This window comes from Perognathus longimembris, chromosome 3 (genome assembly GCF_023159225.1).
Source record: "Perognathus longimembris pacificus isolate PPM17 chromosome 3, ASM2315922v1, whole genome shotgun sequence".
In the NCBI taxonomy this organism is placed as follows: Eukaryota; Metazoa; Chordata; class Mammalia; order Rodentia; family Heteromyidae; genus Perognathus; species Perognathus longimembris.
Window position 1 is genome coordinate 50,761,639 of NC_063163.1, and position 26,003 is coordinate 50,787,641.

At 35.6% G+C, this 26,003-nt stretch overlaps 1 protein-coding gene across 12 annotated transcripts in view; it reads right to left on the reverse strand.

The window, feature by feature from the left end:
* The window catches only part of Nbea (neurobeachin), a 525,681-nt gene that overhangs the window by 58,986 nt on the left and 440,692 nt on the right, over positions 1-26,003 (reverse strand). For all 12 annotated transcript variants that reach the window (XM_048341508.1, XM_048341507.1, XM_048341505.1 and 9 more), the window contains 2 exons: positions 18,944-19,084; positions 7,087-7,206 (listed from right to left, as the gene is read on the reverse strand). In XM_048341508.1, the coding sequence (XP_048197465.1) occupies positions 7,087-7,206; positions 18,944-19,084 (261 nt within the window). The remainder of the gene's footprint in view (positions 1-7,086; positions 7,207-18,943; positions 19,085-26,003) is intronic.

The window sequence follows — 26,003 nt, forward strand, 5'->3', positions numbered from 1 at the left end:
AAGCACAAAAGCTCCGGGAAGGTGGAAGAAAAATGAGGGAGGAGGTAACAAGTTTGACAAGAAATGTACTCGCTACCCCATGTATATAACTGCAACCCTCTCTATATCACTTTGACAATAAAAATTAAAAAAAAAAAAAAGCTCCGGGAGAGCACCCAGTCCCTGAACTCAAGCCCGGGACCAGTCCCCCCACAAAAGGTACCTGACACATAATACATGCATGTTTGTGAAATTAACAAATTAAGCAAAGAATTGAAAGTATGGCACCAGTTGGTAAAGTACCAACCATGAGCGAAAAAGTCAAGTGTGTGTAAGACACTGAATTCAAGGCCCAAGTTCAATTAAATTTATTTTAAAATTAAGATAAAGACATAAAACTTAAAAAGGAGCAAATATTGCTATATGTTCACTATGTTATGGAGTTCACATGGCAAATATTGATTTTAAGACACTGAAGGCTCTGGTTTTCACATTGCATTTATTACCACAGATGGAAGATAGGAAGACAGTGTCCCAGGCGGCAGTTCTGGGATGGGCCCTTCTACCAGACAAGTGTTACTTTTTGTGCAATAGAATCAACTAGAGCTGAGTTGAAATCCAGAATTCTAGCTAGCCTGGGTAAGTATCTTAATGTTATGAAAAAATAATAGTTTTTTTTTATTTGCAAAATGGTAAAGATGAAAGCAGTGAACTCTTAAGGTAGATAGGAAACTTTAGTTGAGTGCAAAATAATGCATTTCACAGCTTGATATTATAAAGTATATTTCAGAGGCTAATCACTACCTTCTTTCTGAAATAAAAATTATTTCTGATTAAAATGATTACTGCTGAGTTTATCCAGTATCAAACTCATCCTATAATTTTGTAGGGTGATGTAATCACTTTGTGTTGAATAAATACTTATTCAGACAATTCAGATCACTCAGGTGCTTTGTCAACTATACAGGCTAATTTACACTTACCTATATTAATCTAGTAATATGCAATTCAGCTTCAAGGTTTAAACCTAAATGTACAATCAGATTTAATAGTATGGTATAAACCAAACTAGAATTTATCTTAACCGGTCACCTGTAACATTTTTTGAGGGAAGGCTATTATGCAAAGAGGCTATATGACACCTTTGATCCCTTGTGGCATTCTACATCACCATTCTACATTATTCTACATTCTACATTATCATTCCCAGGATTCCTGATCCTCTCTCCCTAACACCCAGGATCCTTGTGGCATCATTATCAACCTTCTCCGTAAAAAGGCAAACACTGTTTCCCTGATTTCTCCATATTGGCTGCTTTGTGTCACACAGAGAACATGACAAAACAACACTTAGGGCTTTCAGGGAAGCCTAATACTTAACAGATTTATGGGCTTTGTTTGTCCTCTTAGAAACCAGCTTCAACCTAAATAGGTTGTTTCCCTTGCTGGAAATATCATGATCACGGATACTCTGGCCCAGCCAAGTTTCCCAGCTGTCATTGTGTGGCCAAGAGTGGAGCCCTGTTCACTGTGTGCTTTTTGCGGCAGTATTTTGAGATATCTAGGTCTAGGGCAATATCATCATACATCAAAAGAGTCTTAAAATAAACGACAGAGGTTGAGGGTGAGGATCATTTCCCTCATATTGAAACTGTAAAACCCCTCAGCAAAATTTAAGATAGTGGGTTACAGATATGTGCAGCTACCCAAGTGTATTCTAAGAATCCTAAGACATTATAAACAATATCCCCACCAATCTTGTCTCAAAAGGATTTGTATGAGTGCTTTCTACTAGTGAATTTTTAATTTGATATTCAAAAAGGCCAGAAGAGTTTACAGATGCTCAACCAACTTGGGCAAAAGAGGCCTTGGCTCCAACTTCCTACAATGATAAAGCAAGGAGGAAAAGCTACTCAGATACAAACAAGGCTATTTTTTTTTCATTCCTGTAAAGAATGATTCATAGGGAAAAACCTAAACCTCAGAAGACATAATAGTAAAGAGAAGGAACAATGAATGGGGAGCCAGGCCTAAATAGCAGAACCAGCCACAACTTAGGACACTGTTTACTCCAGGACATTGGTCCCATGAGCCCAGCTGGATTTCAGAATGACCATGAAACAGCAATTGCTATCCACCTTCCCACTCTCTTCTTTTCAAATGATGTGTCTGCTGAGATTTACCTGTTCCTGACAGCACCGTAAGCTAAGTGAACTTGGGACAGATAATCTGTCATAGCTCCTACATCTTTGAATTAGGGAATGTTGTGTTACATTAGCATGTAGTTCTGTGCAGATCATGTCACAAGATTCGGTGCCTGAGACAGTATGATATCTGTATGCAACAAATTCAGTATATTTTGAATGCAGTAGGTATGTAGGATTATGACTGGAGTGCAGATCATGGTAGACTGTTTCCTAAGGTGTCTACAACAATCCTTCCCAGTATCCCTGTCCCTGACTTTGCCATCCATTTTACTAGGAAGTAGAATCTATGATCTTCTCTCTCTTAGTCTGGGCTGGTTTTATGATTTTCTCTGACCAATAGAATGCCATGGAGGAAACATTCTGAATTCTGAGCCGGGGAAGTAGCCTTTTAGTTCCCATTTTGGTATTCTCTTGGTAGCCAGCTATTATGAAAAAGTAGTTATCTTGCTAGAAAGACATAAAGAATCAGCCAGAGCTCCATTCTTTCCTCCAGCCTTGCTAAGCTATCAAACATGTGAATGGAACTATGTTGAATCTACCAGATCAAGAAGGGCCACTGTGTGAACAAAATCTGCTGTATCTGATAAGCCCATCTGCAAAACTGTGAGGACACAAATGGTCATTATTGTGTTTTTAATCCACCAAGTTAAAGGGTGATTTCTCAGCAATGAAGAACTGGAGTATGACTCGAATGCACAATTATTCCAAATAGTCACAGTAGCGGGATCTGAGAAGATGACCATGAAGCAGGCAATAGGCCATGTGATGGATTAAGCACTGAAATCACTGAGTGAACTCACTGCTGGGTTGCTCTAGCTTCTTCGCTATCTGCCTATGCAGGTACTTATGTCTATGTAGCCACTTAATACCTAGGTACCACCTCTACCAAATAAGACCTGTTTCATAGGCTGTATCATATAACCAATAAAAATCCTATTCAAAGCTAAACATTATTTAAAGAAAAAAGAATGGTCAACGATCACAAGTTGTAGTGTGCACATATGGAGGCACATTAGACACTAGTTTTCCTACTTAAGATAACAGGAATTTTGCCTTCTCTTCTCCCATTGATAAATTGCCATTAATCAGCTTCTCTTTCAGGAAAAAGGCCAAGTAGTCTAAATTTCCTAAATGATAAACTGTGTGGGAAGATACTATTGTTAAAAAGTGGCAAAAATGAATATTGTAACAGGCATTTTGTGCCTGCAAATGTGATTTCTAGTTTAACAGCTATAGCAAAACCCTTTAGTACAGTTAATAGCATTATATTCATTCTGTCAAAAATAAGAAAATATCTTCAAACACAATTTCTAATTTATAAGCTTATGACAAGTTCAAGCTGGTGAGAAATTGGACTTGAAAGTATGTCTTAGAATGATAGAAGACCACTATTAACACTATCATAATTGTATACCTATTGCATCAAATCTGACATTTGAGTTTAATATATTTTGTTGAGAAAGCGTACCATTTTATGGCTTCCTAGTGAAATCAAATCCAACCCAGACATTTTCACTTTTCTAATATAATTCACTGCAAGGTTTTAAACCTGCCAACTCTACCCCAATTCCTTTTTGCCCCCAAAAGATTGATGCCTGGGCATTCGTTAATTCCACCAGAGCGCATAATGGGTCACCGAGTCAGTGGCAAGCACCTCCATTAACTGCATTAATTTACACTATGTCACCTTAATGACATTTTGTCACAGCTACCTTTCCTGACATCTACATAGCTATTCAAAAAGTAATGTAACAACTTTTGAAGGCATTAAGGAAAATTAGTGTAAAGAACTGTGGTAAGGTGGATGTCATCACCAGGAGGACTAAGCTAGGAAAAAAATAAAAAGAAAATAAAAACAAAGGACAAACTAAGTAGTTTGTCTCAACTCCAGAGACCCCTCTCCTAAGGGGTCACTTCAGAAGAGTCTTTCTTCCCCAGCTTGCGTTCATTAGCACAGGAAGAGACTGACATTAATAGAGAGAGACAGAAGGAAAGCATCTAGTTTCCTTTCTCCAGAATCATCTCAGTTCAGAGATACTGCAGCGATGCTTTTCTTCTCTGGAAATGAAAACACATTTTCTCAAAAAAAAAAATATATATATATATATATTGAATGCTGTGTTACAGTTTAAGGATAAGAACTTAAAGTTTTAACACACAATAAATGATTAACATTCTTAGTAATATAGTCTTCCCAGATTAATCAGTAATTTTTTAGAATAATATTGATTATATATACATATAACACATTTTATACATATACCACACTTTACACCCATATAGATAGATAGGTATCATGAATACAGGTGAAGGAAAAATGAAGATATATTTGGTTGGGGACACACACACACACACACACACACACACACACGAACCTAAAGCTGAAAAACTAAGAAATCACACTTGCAATGCTACTTTCTATATTCTCAAATATTGTTTTCAGACCATTTAGGGAAAGATACGAGACCCAACTGAAAAGTAAGCAAATATGTTATTTTACACATGAATAAGTGTACAAAAAATACTGAATATTATTTAAGAAATGCAAACCCCATCAAAGGCAACTCCAGTCTTCACTTACCAAATCAATAGTTCCACTGCTTTTAGCAGCAGTGATGATGTAGAATTTAGAAAGAGGCAGCTTGCCTGCTGCTGTAGGGGAATTTACCAACTTTAGGGATGAGATTTGGCAATATTTTAAAAAAATACAAACCTGTACATAGATATTAAGCCACTGATCTCATTAAGAGAAATCACCTGGTGCATACACACACAAAGGTCACAGAGACACCATACAAGGGTGTTCAATGCAGCTTAACAGTGTCAGATCTTTCTACCTCTATCAATGCTATAAACGAACTCTCGTCTATGTGTGCAGCATGCACCCTTTGCAAAGAAAAGGCTAGGTCCACATGCAAGATATTCATGACATATTATCATACAATATGAAAGGTTGGGTTGGTGGCAGAGGGAACTGAAAATGAGAGCAATCTGTGTAATGTCAAGCCAGGGAAATGAGCTCCTTATGAACCAATTAAGACTTGAGTGGGGCGGGGGATACATGTTTATTCTGTATGATTGCCTGAGGACGGAAAACAAAAAAGCCTCTCAAGTTAGTGATAGCCACATTGGTCTTTTCCTTAATGATGTGACTCCAGGAGTCCATGAAGAACAATTAGTAACAAAATGTGAATGTTGCTGAATTGGTTCTGAGCAGGAAAACAGCTGGGAGGATTTAGAGGGAAAAGCCTTATAAAGGGGGTGTTGGTCATTAGAGACTGAAAGGTAACTTGATGAAGTACCTGGTGGTCTAAACATTGATAAAGTTCTAGAGTGATGGAAGGGACAAAAACTGTATTTATATAAATAAATAAAATGACCCTAAAACAGGCACATGAGGGTGAATGTTTGAATTAACTTTAAAACTTTCTTGGGTTGATGTCAAGTAACAGTAAGCCAGCATTTTCATTTGCAATAATTTGATATAACAAGAGGATAGTCCTGTCTTCTGAGATAAGTAATCATAAATGTAATTGAATATCTGAAATTATTGATAATAATGTTTAATACGCATACAAAATATTAACTGAGTGCTTTTATGTAAACATGCTAGTTCAAGATACTGATCAATGAAATTTTGTGTGCTTCCAGAACTATTCTCTTTTATTCTCAAAGTGATACTACTTAGGAAGCAGAGAAATCAGGGACAATTTTACAATTAATTCCTCACAAAAGTTATGTCTATTAGAAGAAAAATATGGATTGCCAGATATTAACTAAGTAGAGATGCTATTTTTTCTAAATTTAATAAGTTGTATGTATAAATTAATAACCAACAAATATAACACATATGAATGTACTACACTCAGCTCCATTTCCTTTGTGTTCAACTTTGGAAAAGAACTAAACAGAAATTGTATGCATTCAGTTTACCTTTGGGTTTGGTGAAACTGTAATTGTGCTGTGTAAATGTTTTTTTTTGCAGTAGGTAAGTGCATATATGCAAATTTCAAAAATTGACTTTAATCAGTTGCCTTTTGTTAAATTAAGATCCTAAATGGAAGGGTACCATATTTTCATATTGAGTGAGCATGAGAGAAAAAGCTTGCCACAAAGAAAAAGAGGCTTGCTTAAGTAAGAAAATTTCCTTTACCTTTGCAATAACCTGATCATGTATTCTTATTATAAGGCAAAAAATTCTTTAAAGCATTTTTTTCTTCATGAACTGAATACATTTCAACACATTTTATTGTTTTCAATACAATCTTTTCATTTTTCTGAAAAGCGCCTATGTAAATGAATAAAACTATCTTTGTGTTTAACAATAGTGAGTAGTACCAACTGTAAAATGACTCTGCTTTCTGGCTATTCCTGAATCTTGTGCATGTGTATATGTTAGTTTAATCTAATGTGTATTGTTGCATAGTATCCCCAGGCACAGTCAAGTAAAAGCTAAGGCTGTACAGAAAAGCCTACATTTTAAATGGGTCTTGTCATTAATGCTTTATTAATTGCCCCGGGCTACACAAACCCAAAGCTGGGCAAGCTATAACAGTATGACACATTAAGGTCAAATCCAATTCCTGCTGTGTTTTATGGAATAGGCCAAATATTGAGTGAACAGCAGGAAAGGCAATTTATGAGCTTTTCCTTCCATCTCCTGATTATTCCATTTAAATTAGGTAGGAATTGTTTGAAATAACAAAGAGAATGCTTTAACTGAAAGAATCCCAAATTACATTTTTATGATGCTTAAAATTATTTCCTTTAAGATTAGAGGGAGCACATGACTGGAACAAAGCTACAAAAAGGTCTTTTGTACCCACTTAAATTTAACTAAACCAAAATTTCTACAGATTTCTCAAATTTATAACTAATAGCACAAAATAAAAATGCTTACCTTTACATCAGAAGTATCTCTCTGACTAGTTCTCCAAGACCTGGCAATGGATGAGAAGGTTCGATCTGGATGGTCAAATTTCCCATCGTTGGCATTGAGGAAGAAGGTTGTGAAAGGTTCCTAAAACCAAAACAGAACCAGGACAGTGAGCCTTTCCTCATTCTTTTGTACAATATGAATATGTGAGACTCTTCTGAGATGGAAGGAGCATCCACATTAAGGAGTCATGTGACAGTGGTGTAGTCTGGGCTGGAACATTGCCACTTTGTCACCTACGCTTTTCAACTGTGGCAGGTGGATGGACTTCTCCTGTGTGTGTTTGCCAGTCCTGGGGCCTGAACTCAGCACCTTGTGCATTGTCCCTGAGGTGTTTTTTTTTTTTTTCTTCTCAAGTCTAGCAATGTATCACTTGGGCCACAGCTCTACTTCTGGCTTTTTTTGATGGCTTTTTTTTGATGGTTAGTTGGAAATAAGAATGTCACAGTCTTTCCTGCCTGGGCTGCATTAGAATGATGGTCCTTAGACTTGGACTCCAGAGTAGCTAGGATTACTGGTGTGAGCTACCTGCTCCAAGCCTCAATGGGCTTCTTGGACTTTTTTTCAGGCTTATAAAACCAAGGGCTGAAAAGTCATATTGCTCTATGGTCATGTGATAAATGATTTTGATTAACACTTAGAACTCAGATTATTTTTGCTAATAATCAAGGCCATACACAGTAACACTCCAATGAGAAAAGTCACTCTGGAGGTGACTATGTCTGTGTGATATGGAAATATGTAGGTAGTGTACATCTTAAGGCACCTGCCAAAGGCTACTCAAGCACTAGTTCTACATAGTGCTTCAATTATCTTTAGAAGATGCAAATTCCATACTGAGTGTCTGTGGCTCTGGCTTGTAATGTTAACTACTTAGGCAGCTAAGATCTGAGAATCACATCTAGAAGCCAGCCAGCCATCCAGGGTAGTCCCTAAGAGTCTTATCTCCAATTAACTACCCAAAAGTGGGAAGTGGAGCTCTGGCTCCTGTGGTAGATTGCTAGCCTTGAGCAAAAATGCTCCAAGGCAGCACCCAGGCTCAGAGTTAAAGACCCAGCACAAAAAATAAAAATAAATAAAAACAATAAATCTGTTTAGTATCTTTTAATAGCTCCTCAGGGGTTTTAAGAGAAAATCTAAATAGTTAATTTATTTTAAATGAACTTGAATGATCTGGAATCATTAACATCTTATCTCATCTCTCCCTTCCACATGTTTAAAAGTCCCTTAAGCTCAATCTTTTTGTCTTTTGTATATAACCTTCCACTGCAGGGTAAAACACATCCAATCCCTAACTATCCATTACTATCCTTTTCCTCTTTTAAGTCTCAGGCCAAGATGACACTTTCCCCTGAAAAACGCTGGATTTACTAAAATTCTCCTGTGGGTTACTAGAAGTCTGAATTTTTTCAGCACTGAGTATCATACTTCCTTGTAACTAGTTGTAAACCTGCCTACATTCCCTGTCAGAAGTTTCCGTATCTACACAATGGAATTTTATGCCTCTCTCAGAAAGAATGACATTGCCCCATTTGTAAGGAAATGGAAGGACTTGGAAAAAATTATACTAAGTGAAGTGAGCCAGACCCAAAGAAACATGGACTCTATGGTCTCCCTTATTGGGAATAATTAGTACAGGTTTAGGCAAGTCATAGCAGAGCATCACAAGAGCCCAATAGCTATACCCTTATGATCACATAAGATGATGCTAAGTGAGGGCTGGGAATATGGCCTAGTGGCAAGAGTGCTTGCCTCCTACACATGAAGCTCTTGGTTCGATTCCCCAGCACCACATATACAGAAAACGGCCAGAAGCGGCGCTGTGGCTCAGGTGGCAGAGAGCTAGCCTTGAGCGGGAAGAAGCCAGGGATGGTGCTCAGGCCCTGAGTCCAAGCCCCAGGACTGGCCAAAAAAAGAAAAGAAAAAGAAAAACCCAGAAGTGGCGCTGAGGCTCAAGAGGTAGAGTGCTAGCCTTGAGCAAAAAGAAGCCAGGGACAGTGCTCAGGCCCTGAGTCGAAGCCCCAGGACTGGGAAAAAAAAAAAAAGATGATGCTAAGTGAAATGAACTCCATGTTATGGAAACAATTGTTATATCACAGTTGTAACTACTTTCAACGTCCTATGTGTATCTGTAGCTTCTATTATTGATGATGTTCTCGTGTCACATTCCTGTGGTTGTACCTACACTATCTCTGTAATCTTATCTGAGTATATTGGAAACCATGTATACTGGTATTAGAACTAGGAAATTGAAAGGGAATACCAAAATTGAGAGACACAGGGTAAAAAAAGACAAACAACTACAAAAGCAATACTTGCAAAACTGTTTGGTGTAAGTGAACTGAACACCTCAGGGGGGGAAAGGGAAAATGGGAGGAGGGAGGAGGGTATGAGGGACAAGGTAACAAACAGTACAAGAAATGTATCCAATGCCTAACATATGAAACTGTAAACTCTCTGTACACCAGTTTGATAATAAAAAATTGAAAAAAAAAAAAAGAAGTTTCCGTATCTAGCTTATCTACTGACTTACTTCCAGTACTTAGCATAACCATTTGGGTAAATTCCAGTTTTTGTTCTATTCTGAGGCTGCTTTGGTTATCATTGTCACTCAAGTTATCTTCTTACAACAAGAAAATCTTAGGATATCTTATCTCAATGTTGTGGAACTTAAACCATAACTCTCTTCCCAGACAGCTGGAACTATGGGTCTGTATCACTATACCAACCTTGTTCTTGATGACATTAAATTTCCTTCCAATTAAAAAAAAAGATTAAATGACATTTACTTTTGCTAAAGATTTATCAGTTACCTACAATCTTAGAAAAGTTAAAAATATATTTTCCTTTGTCATGCCTTAATTCTTTCCTTTAAAAATCTGAATGATGTGTTATTCCCAAGTTTCACAATGCTAATAAGCTACACAATATTTTCTTAAATACTTGTCAATAATATATACTGCCTCTTCATCCTTTTAAGTGCATTAAACATAGCTTTTCCTTTCAAACTCTTTTATTTTCCACTAATTTCAAGAAGTACTGGGCAATAACTACAAGTATTTGTCATTCTCAATATCATGTGAAGTTTAGGGTTCCTGAATATCATCCATTTTATGAGTTTGTAATGTGTTACCAGCATTTCATGGTTAGCATAGGATGAAAGAAAGTGTGATGACAGAATGATACAACAATACAGCAGGATGGGAGGCATTATTATTGTTTCACTTATACTTTTATTTCAGATTTTTAAGGGATATACGAGAGACAAATCGATGCCACCAAAATTAGATTAGGATAAAATATTTATGGGGTGCTTTTCACTAATTTGTTTTGCAGACTTTTAATTCATTATGAAAAATCAGTAGTTAATATAGCATATATGGTCACTAAATTAAACTAATCAAAATTTGAACACCAACATTCTAAAAAAGTAGCGATAAAATGAATAAAGTAAGACGGATATAAATTTGGTAGAACTATTTTTCTGTCTTGGGTAAGTTGCTTTATCTTAAATAACTGTGTCAAGTAATATACCTCTCTTCATCGATGTAAACTGGGACTTACAATACCTTAGGGATAATTGTGGGGCTTAGATGAGATTACATAAAATAATACAGGGAAAGCTTGATGTATCTTTTTTGACACAGAGCTAGAAAATGACCCAGCATTCTGCGCCAGGTCACATATTTAATTCTCGGTTCCCCACCAGGCTGCCAGACCCCTGGGCTCCTTTGAAAGACTCAGTTCCTCACATCTTATTCTCCTCTGTATCCATGCACCAAGCCTGGAGCATGGCTCTTAGTGTTTCAAAAATGTCTGTTAAACTGGGTGCCAGTGACTCATGTCTGTAATCCTAGCTACTCCGGAGGGTGAGATCTGAGGATGATGGTTCAAAGCTATCCCAGGCAGGAAAGTCTTTTACCTCCAACACACTACTCAGAAAAAACCAGAAGTGGCACTGTGAATCAAGTGGTAGAGGGTCAACTTTGAGCAGAAGTAGCTCAGGGACAGTGCCCAGCTCAGAATTCACTGAATTATACTTGAGCGATGAGGATACATGAGGGTGAGAGAGTAAGGGCATACTTTTTCTTTTCAGTTCTTATGCACAAGAAGTTTGACCAAGAGCTCTTTATTAGTCTAGGATGCAAGTCATTCATCTCTTCCTGTGTAGGTAGGTGGTAGGCAGAGATTAATTCAAAGGATCAGACTTGTCTCTGTGTTTTTAAAAGACTTCCTTGTCATCAGCAACTAGAAGCTGATTCCTATCTCATTCTCATCCTCCATTATGAAATCTTTTTTCATTTTTAACTCTTTTTTTTCAAATTTTTATTATCAAACTGATGTACAGAGAGGTTACAGTTTCATACATTAGGCATTGGATACATTTCTTGTACTGTTTGTTACCTTGTCCCTCATGCCCCCCTCCCTCCCCCCCTTTCCTTCCCACCCCCCCAGGTGTTCAGTTCACTTACACCAAACAGTTTTGCAAGTATTGCTTTTGTAGTTGTTTCTCTTTTTTTTACCCTGTGTCTCTCAAATTTGGTATTCCCTTTGAATTTCCTACTTCCAGTACCAGTAAACACGGTTTCCAATATACTCAGATAAGATTACAGAGATAGTGTAGGTACAACCACAGGAAGGTGATACAAGAACATCATCAATAATAGAAACTACACATACACATAGGACGTTGAAAGTAGTTACAACTGTGATATAACAATTGTTTCCCTAACATGGAGTTCATTTCACTTAGCATCATCTTATGTGTTCATAAGGGTATAGCTATTGGGCCTTGTGATGCTCTGCTATGGCTTGCCTAAACCTGTACTAATTATTCCCAATAAGGAAGGCCATAGAGTCCATGTTTCTTTGGGTCTGGCTCACTTTTAACTCTTAACATAGGCATTGTAAGAACAGCACTGATTGGCAGAGTGAAAAGAAGACCTATATTGAAGCTTGATTTTTATTTCTGAACACAAGTTTTATAAATCTGGTGATATGCCTTGTAAGAAATATTGAAGAATTCCAAAATTCACTGTCTTAAGTAACTTTTAAAAAGATCTGATTAACAACTGCCTCAGGGCCACATTCTGCATTACTGACATATTTTCTCATTATTCCTGAAGGCCTCCAGTGGCTACAGCAGTAGAGCACTAATAGAAATTGATAACCTATTTGTTTATAAGTGAGTATTGATCTGTTAAGCTCTGATTACTGTGGAGATTACTTTTTTCCACGTGTTTCCCTAATACCTTGAAGGCATAGTTCAAAAACCTTTTTTTTAAAAATTCAACTCATGCCTAACACAGAAGACCAAGTGCTATGTGAAATTCAAGGTGCTTTTATGTCTGTTCATCTGATGGGTTGAATGAGCCATTATTTTCCCATTATGACAGAAAAGCTTTCAGCTTGGTGGTTACGATGTATAAGTGAATAAGTATTAAATTAAATTTCAAGTAATTAAAGTACTGATGCATTAGTTTTGTTTTTAAATTTCACATAGTACATTAATTATAACAACAACAACAATGAAAAACCTCTTGTTTCTTTCTTGGAGTTCATTTCACTTAGCATCATCTTAAATGATCATATTTATAAAGCTATTGAACTATTGTGATCTTCTACTAGGAATATCCTACACATACACCAATTATTACCAATGAGGTCAACCATGAAATCTATGTTTCTTTGGGTCTAGCTCACCCTATTTGTAAGGAAATGGAAAGACTTGGAAAAAAAATCATATTAAGGGAAGTGAAGCAGACTCCTTAGCTTTTAAACTTTTCAGGTCAGGTCTTGACAATATCAGTGGCCAATGGCAGACTTCCTTCTAATTTACAAAACTCATTCCATATGTTCTAGACCTTTCTTAGGGATAGAAACACAGACTCAGTTGGCCTGTTCTGGAAAACGTTGTCCTTCTCTATTCTATCATATCCATTAGTTTCCTCTAGGGGCACTAAGCACACTTCTTGGGTACATCAGTTAATTCTACCCTGAGTAACCCAAAATCCTTGTTCTGTTCCTTCATCTCATTATCCTCTTTGTCTAATTCCATTTTCTGTGATTTTTTTTTGCTTAGTACTTTCAAAAATCTTGTTTATAAATTTCTCTTTGTAGTTATCTCCTTTGCCTTTTCTTCACTTCATTTAGAAGCCAAAACCTAGGAAAGGGAACTAAGTTATAAAATACACCTTTCTGTGCTACTGCTCACTGTGATATCTCAGTTCATCCTCACTGATCTTCCAAACTAGTTATAATTATTCGGGTTACATTCACACCAATACAGGAAATGCTAATTCTACTAGTCTTTACTCAGGAAATTTTCTCATCTCATTTCTTTGAAAGACCCTGTAAGTATCTTTCAGAATCTCCTAAAGAATTAATTTACCTCTGAGCCTCCTATGCATTCTAAGTTGACTATTCCTCATCTCTCCCTAAGCAAAATGTGCACTGCTCTTAAGCATCAACATTCAAAATAAACATGGCAGAAATATTTACTTAGTGGAATTTCCTTTTGCTTTTAATTACAACACTTACAAAACTGTTTCTATTACTTCTATTATAAATATACATTTTTAAAGTCATTATGGTTTAAATGGGCTATAGGGTAAATTTTGAGAAAGCTCCATAATTTATTTTTTAGAAGTTCTAAATTATCAACAATGTATTTTACAAAATAACTTAAAATACCATGTATTTAACTTCTTAAAATTATTATTAAATGCCTAATAAATGAGTTTTTTGAGTAGGGGGCCTGAGTACACTGGACTGGAAAATGAATAGGGTACTGTGGGCTGAAATGTCAGTAAGACAAATACTCAAGGTGGATGTCATGTGTACAAGATAAGGCACTAGAGTAAAACAATTAAAGTAAAATGTTTCTTTTTATATTAGTTATTCTATAAATAAATTCCTGGTATGATATGATAGCTTATTCATCATTTATCAAACAATTATCAAGAACAAAAACTTTCCAGAGCTTTGTCAATTAGACAAGTAATTTCACTGGTAGTTTGTCTAAAGGAATATTTTGACTCTCAAGTAATGAAGTTATACCATAGTTAATTAGCATTTTATGCAATTATCATAGCTAGACTTGGTATATTGACTGAAACTAATATTGAGTTTAATGACTAGGTCTACAGGCTTGAACAGCTTTAATTTTTATTATATTTTATGAACAAGTTTTTAGTGACAAAACTTCTAATGCATTTTCTACTTCATAAACTCCTTGGGCTGAGAGGAAATCACAATTCCCTGGGCCATTAGGTTAAACACTCAGTTTGCTATTAAATCAATACTTCAGTTTATAACAGCATGACATAAGATGTTTGGGCTACATGAGTTCCCATAAAAGTAACTCTACAGAGCTATTTTCTCTGATACAGTGGACAATAGCCACAAGATATATAATAAGGTCTTGAAATGATACTATGTCAAATACAGATGTGCTGTAAATGAAAAATATCCTTTGTAGTTTGAAGACTTAGAATAAAATGCAAAAGGTATCAATTTTTGTATCAATTCATATGATAACCTTTTGGATATATAGAGTTCACAAGTTACTTATTAAAAGCAATTTCACCTGTTTCTTTTCCCTTTAAAACAGTAGAAACTCTATGTTAAATTATATAAACCAACTTGCAATTTTATTTCTGTGTACAGCCCTGCTGTATGTAGAATAAATGTATATAGAATGTTCTGTCAGACTCCTGCAGAGATGTAAGTTCCTATTCTATTTCACTGGAAAAATAACTGCAGGGTGCATAATTGTTTATGACTTGACAGTGTTTATTCAGGATAGGAGAGTTAACTTAAGTCAAGTAGTTGAGAACATGAGGTTTTTTTTTTTTTTTGTGGATTCATACTCAAGTCTTATAAATTTGGCTCCAGGTTTGACAAACTGGTCAACATTAAAAAGCAAAGAAGGGCTAGGGATATGGCCTACTGGCAAGAGTGTTTGCCTCATATACATGAAGCCCTGGGTTCAATTCCCCAGCACCACATATACAGAAAATGGCCAGAAGTGGTGCTGTGACTCAAGTGGCAGAGTGCTAGCTTTGAGCAAAAAGAAGCCAGGGACAGTGCTCAGGCCCTGAGTCCAAGGCCCAGGACTGCCAAAAAAAAAAAGCATAGAAAATCATCTACCACATATGATTCTTGGTTAAACATCAAGAGAATGCAGTTGACTTTTTTTTACTCCAAGAAATGGCTCTAGAATCTCTTTTCCACACACAAAGTACCTAACTACCTGAGAGAAGATACCAGTCTCTCCACAGTGGTGGCTCACTATGGAAGGATGATCACACAGAGACTCTAGGGTAAAAATCTTGGTGGTAATGTTTTCTGAAGAATTCCATCTCTTCAATGTTTAAGGTCCTTCTGTGAGTTATATATGGACTAAGTGATAACCCAAATAGATTTTGTAGCTTAAGATGTGTTTCTCACAGGCTGCTTCATTCAACCTAGGCAGATCTTTTCTTAGCTTCTAGAGTAAATCCCAAGCAGCAAACAGAACTTCAACATTGCTGACATTGTTTCTCTCTTCCTCTAACAGCTTTTCTTCTTTGTTTATAGTTTTTGAAAGCTAGTAAGTCATTTCTCATGGTGGTGGTAATGATTAGAAATTTACTTTTATGGTTCGGTATTTGGGGATCAGAGAATCTAACTCATCAGTCTCTTTGTCTATTTCTGAGCACAAATCAATATAGAGGATATTTTATGTCCATGGTAAAGAAAATATTCTCTTTCAAATCTTGATGAAAATTCCAGCATCTCTTTGTTTAGTTTTGACCTATGGCTGCAACTGCAGAATAGATGTTGTAAACTCTCTGAATGTCTGTAATTTAGAAAGCCTTTCTCTTTTGTTTGAATGTGAAGTATTTTCCTCCCTCTCAAAGTAATACTATTACCACTTGTAAAATAACAGTGCTCCATTCTGATAGGTTTATAGTGATAGACAGGTATGGACAGAAATCTAATTAACAGAAAATAGAGAAATAGAACTGCTAATACTTTAACAGTGTTAGAATAAAAAAAATCAATTTTCTAACCCCTAAATGAAAGAATCCACTGTCACATAATTAAGCTGAATCTTTAGACAAATTAAACTAACTTTACATTTTTGTTTTTAAGGAAAGAAATAATAGTTTTATGTCTTTACTTTTAATCATGTCAGAGTTAATTTGAAAGTCAAATTTGGAATTGGTCTCAATAGATTTGTAATATAAACCTCATTAATTTACATTAGTATAGGATTATAAAATGACAAAAACACCATGTTCAATTAAATTATATCTTAATTCTGAAAATTTATTTTTAATAACAGTAATTTTAGCCACCCATTAGTGGTTTTCAAGTAGTGCATACATATGTTTGTATGTGTATGTATACATATATACACACACACACATATATATATACTCAATTTAATTTCTCCCCATAATGGTATTATGGTGTAGATTTAAAATGTTCCCAAAATGTCATGTGCTCAAGGGTTGTTTTCCAGTCTGTGGTATTATTGAGGGTGATAGACTCATTACTGTTGGATCTAGTTGGAGGAAGGAGGTCAAGCTGGGGCATGCTTCTGTAGGTATATTATTGGCCCAAGCTCTCTCACTCCTTTCTTCCCTTCCTCCCTCCTCCCTCCAGGCAGCCATGAACTGAGCAGCCTCATCCAGCACATGCTTCCATCATCATGATGCACTGCTTTATCACTGATATCATGAACTAAAATAAACTTTTCCTCATTTTAAGTGGGTATCTGAGGCATATATTTCTGCAATGGAAATCTGAGTAGAGTGCAAATAGAACACTTGAGGAAGAGCTTCAAACTAAACCTGGCCTTTAGGCATAGCACAAAGTAAGAAATGCATAAAATAAGATCTCTGAAGAAATGTGCTTTTATGTAGGATGCTTTACCATTATGTTTCTGAGGTATTTCAGCTTTATACCACAGAGATCTCAAGTATATCTTGGTAAGGAAAAAACATTACTAATTGAGCATTCCACAGTACTTACTCTTCAGTTCCTTAAAGAAGGAAAGAAGGAAAGAAGGTAAGAAGAAAGGAAGGAAGGAAACAAAAAGAATAGAAAGGTAAAGAAAAACAGAAATGATATCAGACCAATGACTCTAATGGCTGCTTCTAACTACTAGACTGGACAAAAGAGACTTGTTAAAAAGCTTTAGTAGTAATGTAGGTGTGCACACTGGGGATTGAACTCAGGATGAATGCTATAATAGCATTCTATAGTGATAGATACAACCCTACTCTTCCTCCTTACACACACACACACACACACACACACACACACACACACAAAACTGGCTAAGGTTTAAGAAGCTCACAATAAATTATCTTCATAGTCTAATTATGTGTATAAGAAAACTCATTATTTTTTTTTAAAGATTGAAAGTCACGACTAGTGGTATTTACATGAAATCTGAGCACTTGGGAGGCTGAGGCAAGAGAATCTCAAGTTCAAGACTGACCTGGGTTACATATGGAAACCCAGTCTCCAAAAGCAATGACAATAAAAAGATTGGAAATATGGCTAAGTGGCAGAGCATTTGTAACTGCCTAGCAAGTATGAGGCCCTGCGTTTAAATCCTAGTACTGCCAAAAAACCAAACCAAACCAAACCAAAACCAAAACCAATAGATTCAGTTTTCAGAAGACTGTGGAATCTTTCATTTCAACTTTGCTTCTTTAATCTTTAAAATCAATACCAAGTAAAGCTAATGTTTACTCAACTTACTGTGTTAAAAACTTGGTGCTATAAAGAATGGCCAATAGACACATGAAGAAATGTTCAATATCTCTAGCCATAAAAGAAATGCAAATCAAAACACTGAGATTTCCCCTCACCCCAGTTACAACGGTCATTGTCATGAAAACTAATAATAACTGATGCTGGCAGGGATGCTGTTGGTGGAAATGCAAACTTGTTCAACCACTCTGGAAATCAGTATGGAGGTTCCATAAAAGACTAAAACATAAACCTTTCCTATAATCCAGTATTCCCACTCATGAGCATTTACCCAAATGACCACAAACAAAGCCAGGGTAAAGCAACCAGCACAACTATGTTCATTGCAGCATTATTTACTGTAGCTAAGATATACAATCAACTCACATGCCCCTCATTGGATGAATTGATCAAGAAAATGTGTTATATATACACCATGGAATTCTATTATTCCACCAGAATGACACTGCTCCATTCACAAGGGAATGAAAAGACTTGGAAAAACTTAAGTGAAGTAAATCAGACCCAAAGAAACAGGTTGCATGGTTTCCCTCATTTGTAATAACTAGAGTAAGTCTTGGAGATTCTTAGCAGAGGATCACAGCAACTTATTAGCTTTGTGCATATGACCATATAAAATGACGTTTATTGAAATTAACTCCAACAACTGGAAACAAGAGGTTTTTCTATTGTACTGTTGTTTTAAGTTATTTCTTCTTTCTTTCTTTTTATTCCTTTGGTTTATTCCCTGTTGTCACTGTTTTTTATTTGTTTACCCTTTTTCTTGTATGCAAGTTTATCTGATTGGCGGAAGGGAAGGGAAATCACAGAAACAATAGGACAAAGGGTGAACCAATGCAACAGTGATGATCTTTACAACATGGGGGAGGGGAAGTCAGGAAAGAAGGTGGGAAAAATGAGAGAGGGGGTTAACACTGTTCAAAAAGAAATGTACTCATTACCTTACTTATGTAACTGACCCCTCTGTATATTACCTTTGCAATAAAATTTAAAATAAAAAAAACTTTACGCTATGAAAGACAAAGTGTAATTCAAGGAAGGTACTCACAATTCGAACGAGCCAGGATAAGGTAGATGTTGCTGTTGAATAATGTGTATTGTAATGGTAGGGAGGGCTTTGATCATCTTCCCATGTTTCATAACGTTCTGCATAAAACACTGCTCTTTTGGGATTCAAAGCACCAATTGGCTATAAAAAGATAAAAGGAATAATTTTGTTTAATATATCAGATTATACATTCTAAGATTGTCATTTTTCTGTAAGTGGCTGATTCATTGTAACAATAGAGCATACATTTTGTATTATATTTTTATGAATTGGATTTTAATATTGATTACTAGTCATTCTTGGTAAAACAAAAATCGTTCAAGATAACTATTCACATGTTCCAAGTTCATGGACTTACACTAAGAATTTTAGTAAATTACATTATAAAAGTTGAGTCAGTTAAGGCCAAATAAATATTCTTATGATATTTTCCTTCCTGCTTATTTCACATAATGAAGATTTAGCCTTGGGTACAGGAAACTCAAGAAGAACAAGGGAAAGCAGTAGACCACCGCATTAGAGATAACCATATTATAGAAAATGGCCTTCCCCAACAACAAATGCTGGAGGGGATATAGAGAAAGAGAAACGTCTCCACTGTTGGTGGGAATGTAAATTAGTACAACCACGCTGGAGAACAGTGTGGAGGTTCCTCAAAAAACTCAGCATAGACATAACCTAGGACCCAGCCATACCACTCCTAAGCATCTATCCTGAACAAGAAGATCCAGGATACCACAAATATACCTGTACTTCCATGTTTATTGCTACACAATTCACAATAGCCAAAATATGGAAACAACCCAGATGCCCCACTACAGATGAATGGATCCAAAAAAGATGGTATCTGTACACAATGGAATTCAACACAGCAATTAGAAATGATAAAATAATGGCACTCACAGGGAAATGGTCAGATCTTGAACAAATAATGTTGAGCGAGACAAGCCTAGAACACAGAACAAAGCGACATGGTCTCCCTGATATGTGGATGTTTGGGGGAGGGGGAGAGCAGTAGAAATCTTGTAAAGTAACAAACTTCTTTTCAAATAGTATTTCCACATGTTTTGGGTCAGTGACTTTACGTTATGTCTCTTATACCAAACAATTACTAAGTAAACATAAAAATGTGTAGGATAGACGTATCAGAGGATCACAATAGCTCAACAGCTATGTACATGATTATATGAGATGAGGCTAAGCAAAATGAACTCCAAGAGATGGAAACGGGAGGATGTTATTGTTGTCGTTATGTTTAATGTACTAGGTGAATTTCCTATGGTGTACCCCTGTGGTCACTGTATATGATTGTGGTACACTAGATATTGTATATGTTTATCTGAGCTATGGAAGGGAAAGAAAAATGAGGAAGGGTGTAACAAATATGACAAGAAATGTACTCACTACCGTATTATGTAACTGTAACCTCTCTGTACATCACCTTGACAATAAAATTTTTAAAAAAGAAAAAGAAAAAGAAAATGGACTTCCCAATACATTGCCAGGAGAAAAACAACACATTTCCATATGAAGCACTATTGGAATACCACACCCATTCTGTTATTTTCCAGACATAACTGCTATACTTTTTATTACTTAAGTGCAAACCAAAAGGAGAGGAACTAATCAGGAAAATTCACATTGCCTGGTATGTGATTTGCTAAGGCACTAAGTCCTTTCCTATCAGAACACTCTTTAACCCATTATGATATAAGACCTCCAGTGAAGTAGCTGAATACATTATCCCCTTCAATATAAGCCATGTGCTAATTATCAAATCACAGTCTCAGACTTCTTAGCAAACCAATTACTGAGAAGTTCTATGCAATATTTTCATGTTACAAATAGAAAATATCCTTAGTTTAAGTTTTTGTTCGATTTTGACTTTTGTATATGAAGTTCACTCTCATAAAACAGCTATAACAATTTTGCCTTAGGTTGCATACAGTAAAAATAAATGTTTACAAGAAATACAAAAGATGAGTATGAAGTGCCATATCTCACTACTTCATTTCAAAATTTAATACTAATAGTTAGCAATGAGGTTCTCCCAAGGCTTCATTTTAACAAGAGAAGTAGTAGAAAATTAGTGTTTCCATGGGACATATAATGTTACACAAGAGAGAAAGATCCATTTATAAATTGCTATGTGCCTTTTCTTTTGGTCCCAGGAGACTAATTCAAATAATACAATGATGTCAGTGGTTAAAAGTCTACTAGAATTTCCATAATAAACTCTTATTTGCAAAGGTGCTTAGCCTGAATAATTATATTATTTGGAAGTTATGCTCGTTTTTTGTTAACCTTAACTATCTTAACAGAATTAAACTATTTAATTATTTATTTTCAAAAGCCTCATTTCTAGTGTATAAGATCATTAATATTTAAAATTTTTAACAATATTTTGCCTTTTGTTTTTATAAAACAAAATGTAAAAGTATTAAGCTTTGGCTTAAATATATTTTTTTCAATACCCAAAGGCTTAAGTGTTATTCTGTGCTATCACTGGTTACCTATAAAGTCTTTTTACTTAATGTAAAAAAAGAAAAGCATTTTTATCAAACATTATACAATATCTAAATATTGTTTAAACAAACATTAATTTATTTTAGTAAAAGGGTAATTATTATATAGAATGGATGGAAATACTATGAACTGAAATGAGTTTTTTCATTCAAAATTACCAACATATTTTATACTTTTCTAGATGTGCAGATTTAGCTAATTCAATAAGTGTATTTTTCAAACCATTTACAATGTTACAGTACTTTGTCTTGAATATGTTAATAGAACTTTCCTTTGTATAAAATGTCTGCCCAACCCCTGGGGATTACCCTTATCTGATATTGTTTGTTATCTAAGACCTCACAAAACATTCTTGAAAAGGGAACACAGTCCTTTCCCTAATCTTTTCCAGCCTTTTCCTCAACTACTGGAAAAGGGATAAAATAAATATTTACATTTTCCATCTTACTCAAGTTTCATCAAAGTCACTTTATTAGTGTCTTACAGAATAATGCTTTGTAGGAAACAGCTGCATAGTATTAAAGTCTGAACATGACTCCATTAGGAACTCCTTAAAAGATATAGCTAATTTTGAGGTTTTTGTCTAATATAGGTACAAATGAATTTCATAAAATAAAAGTGTACATAACTTCACCTATGCTTAGCATTTGTCTAGCATTTTAGTTCTACTAGTTAAGAAATAATAAATCATTTGAAGACAAAAGTTCCATAATGTTTAGGAAATAATACTATATCTGCTTATGAGATCCAAATACATATCATATCATACCATATCATACCCTAATTTATCTACCCATCAATTATCTACCTACCTACTTATTGATATAGCTGCAAGTTTGCCATCCTTCTAAATTTTGTGCAAACATTACAATGTCAATACCTTTTGAATTTGGTAATGAACAAGATAAGAACTCTGGTGAAAAAGCAAAGCCACAATGAATACAATGGATATATTTAAATTGCTGTCTTTCAATTTTTACTATAGCTACCTTTGGGAATATAAATAAAGTCACCAATATGCTTTCTAATACTTGCCCTATAAAAAAAGTTTCACTGAAAGTTTAAAACAGGGCTGGGGATATAGCCTAGTGGCAAGAGTGCCTGCCTCGGATACACGAGGCCCTAGGTTCGATTCCCCAGCACCACATATACAGAAAAAACGGCCAGAAGCGGCGCTGTGGCTCAAGTGGCAGAGTGCTAGCCTTGAGCGGGAAGAAGCCAGGGACAGTGCTCAGGCCCTGAGTCCAAGGCCCAGGACTGGCCAAAAAAAAAAAAAAAAAAAAAGAAGAAAGTTTAAAACAATGTTAGATCAATTACTGCTTTGTTCTTGTGAGGTTGTAGGTTATAAGGGAACACTATAACAAATAATAGAAAATTATAAGAGTAAATCATGCAAAAATAAATGATATAATTTCTTTACTTGTAAAACTTCATAATTTTGCTTTTTAAATAAACTATGAATCCTACATAGTCTGTATAAATACTATTTTCTTTCTTTCATTGGTCATGGCAACTGAACACAGGGCTTAGGCGCTGTCCTGAGCTTTTTCACTTTACCCCTTTGAGCCCCAGTGCCATTCCTCGTTTTCTAGTGGTTAACTGGAGATAAGAGTCTCATATAGCTTTGAACCATGATCCTCAGATTTCAACCTCATGAGTAGTAGGATTATAGGCATCAGCCACTGGCACTTGGCTATAAATACTATTTTCAATATGAGAAAAAAAACAAGAGTAATTCAGGTACAAAAATTCACATCCTCTGTAAAGTGATGAGAATTTGTGTGTGTGTCTGTGTGTGTGTGTGCAACATTATTATTGTATCTATCTGAAGCACTGTTGTATTTATTGAAGAAAAGATATTAATTATTTTCTCCAGTTTTTTTCTTAATTAATTTTTTTGGAAGACCAAAGAGAAATATCTATCTCTGAGTTAAGTGATAATAAAAAGCTCAAAACAGTAACAACAACAGCAACAACAAAAACCCTTTGTTTTCCTGTAAAAACTTTGTGAATTTATTACAATGGAGTAAAACTCCTGGCTGATTTTTATGTAGAGTTGCATTACTAAGCGCTCTGACAAACATGATCATTAATAGAGTTATCTTTTTTGTATTCCATTCATTCATTCATTTGCTTATTTTTACATGAAGCATGCTCTTTTTTGTTTTCCCTCCAACTAAGCACCAGACCAAGAGCTCCTTTGATTGCACTATTTGGTCATTCTGTTTTATTGTCCTTGTTCTGAGACAGGGTCTTGCTATGTAGACAAGCATGGCTTCCACAGGGAACTTTCAATCCTTCTGTTTTTGCTTCCTGATGGTAGAGACTACAGAAATGAATCACTACACGTAGTGTTTTAGATTTGTACTTGGATGAAATTTGGTGAGATTAATTTTGGTATGTGGGTGATAACTTTTTCTTTTCTTTCTTTGTCTTATTTTCCATATTCCTTAGCCTCAATTGACATTTTTTTATCTTACAAAGCCTTGTACATTATATTGTCCTTTTTTCCAGAACAAGCATATACAAATTAAATTAGAAAAAATGACCAACAAAATTATATAAATAAAAAATATAGATTGAATTAATGGAATTATGCAAGACATTAGAAAGACTTCTAGAGGAAAGTTTAAGCATCGAGTAAAATTGATTTGAATAAATAAAAAGTAAATGTAAATTGGCTGAAGAACAATCAACTTCATCATTAAGAAACTTTCAGGGCTGGGGATATAGCCTAGTGGCAAGAGTGCCTGCCTCGGATACACGAGGCCCTAGGTTTGATTCCCCAGCACCACATATACAGAAAACGGCCAGAAGCGGCACTGTGGCTCAGGTGGCAGAGTGCTAGCCTTGAGCAGGAAGAAGCCAGGGGTGGTGCTCAGGCCCTGAGTCCAAGGCCCAGGACTGGCCAAAAAAAAAAAAAAAAAAAAAAGAAACTTTCATACCCTTTTGTACAACTATGTAAACATAGTTAAGCAAGTTAAGTTTAAAAAAGGAAAAATTCATCTATCCAATATAGGAAGAAAAACAAAAAAAATTTTCAAAAAGAAATGAAAGATCAAATTAAAGTAACCTCAACAATACATCATAAAAACCTTAAAATGTTAGTGTTAATGCACTCAGTAATGGGTTTCTACTTGCATGTATATAAAAACACTGAAAAGTTTACTTCTTGCTGCTATGAATGCTAATCGTATCATTTATTTGTAGAAGCTGCTGACTTCATGTACAATTGTTTGAGGCCAGCAAAACACTCCTTAGGAACCTTGTTAATGATGAGGAAACATACCTGAACCATATCCTATCTGTGCCACTGCACTGCCTTTTCACTTATATCTAAATATGGCTTTTCCTGTGATTTATTTTCTTTTAGAACTGCTTACATTCTTCTTTGCCCACCCAAAAGCCTCACAAATGGATATTACTTGCAAGACTACTAGTCCCATGCTCCTGTGTAACAGATGAGAACATTGAGAGAGTCAAATCCAGATCACACTGCTAAATAGTTGGTGGCTACCCATGGGATGGCAACAGTTGCTACTCTGTTCCAGAAAGCTGGAAGTTCTGTGAGTTATCAGTTTGGCTTCTAGGTAGATGTTTTAATTGTCTCAGTATTCTTAATATAATCAGAGCTTCTGATATATCCTAAGTTTTATAATAACAATTGAGGGCTTGAGAAGTCCTTAGGATAGGCTTCATAAATATTTACCTTCTCTATCTTCACAGTCATGAACGACATGACATCAGCCTGAAAAAACCTCAGTATGACAATGTAGAAATGATTGATACAGACTGGTGTGTTCAAGTTATTTCCCTGCCTCCCTTCTTATCTGACCAGGGAACATCGACTCATTCTTTTGGAAATAATTCAGATGTCATCTGTAAAGTCATCTGGTAATAGTTAGGTAAGTTTATAACCTCTTTCTCTCTCTCTCTCTCCCCCCACCTCCGTGTGTGTGTGTGTGTGTGTGTGTGTGTACGTGTGTGTGTGTGTCTATCTACTCTGTGTCTACTCTGTGTCTATCTCCACAGTAGAACAGTCTTTAAAGAGAATGTCTTATCTTTTATTCATCTCCGAATTCTCAGCAGTTACTGTAGTATTAGGCCCTTTTTAGATAAGAAATAAATGGTGAATTTCTTAGAAGACTGATTAGACAGATTATATAATATCATATAAAACTTGGATGTGGGCTTTTTGGACAGAATTTTTAACCAAAAATCTAAATAACAAAAGACAAAAGTGTTTATAGCACATGAAAAAGAGCAAGCTTCTTTTTAAAAAGTTCTTACTGAAGAAACACTCATGAAATTAATGAACAATTACAAACAAGTAGCTTATAGAAAATGGCAATTTCCTATGGGATGAAATGGTGCCAGCTCCTACAATATAATGAGAATTATTCTCCCCCCCACCCAATTTGGCACCAATTACTCCTTCAGTTTTGAACCATTCCTTCTTTATTCCCACTCTATCTGTTGTAGGTAAGCTAACCTCACTACTTGACTTCCAGGGAGGGGCATTTGGATCAGACCT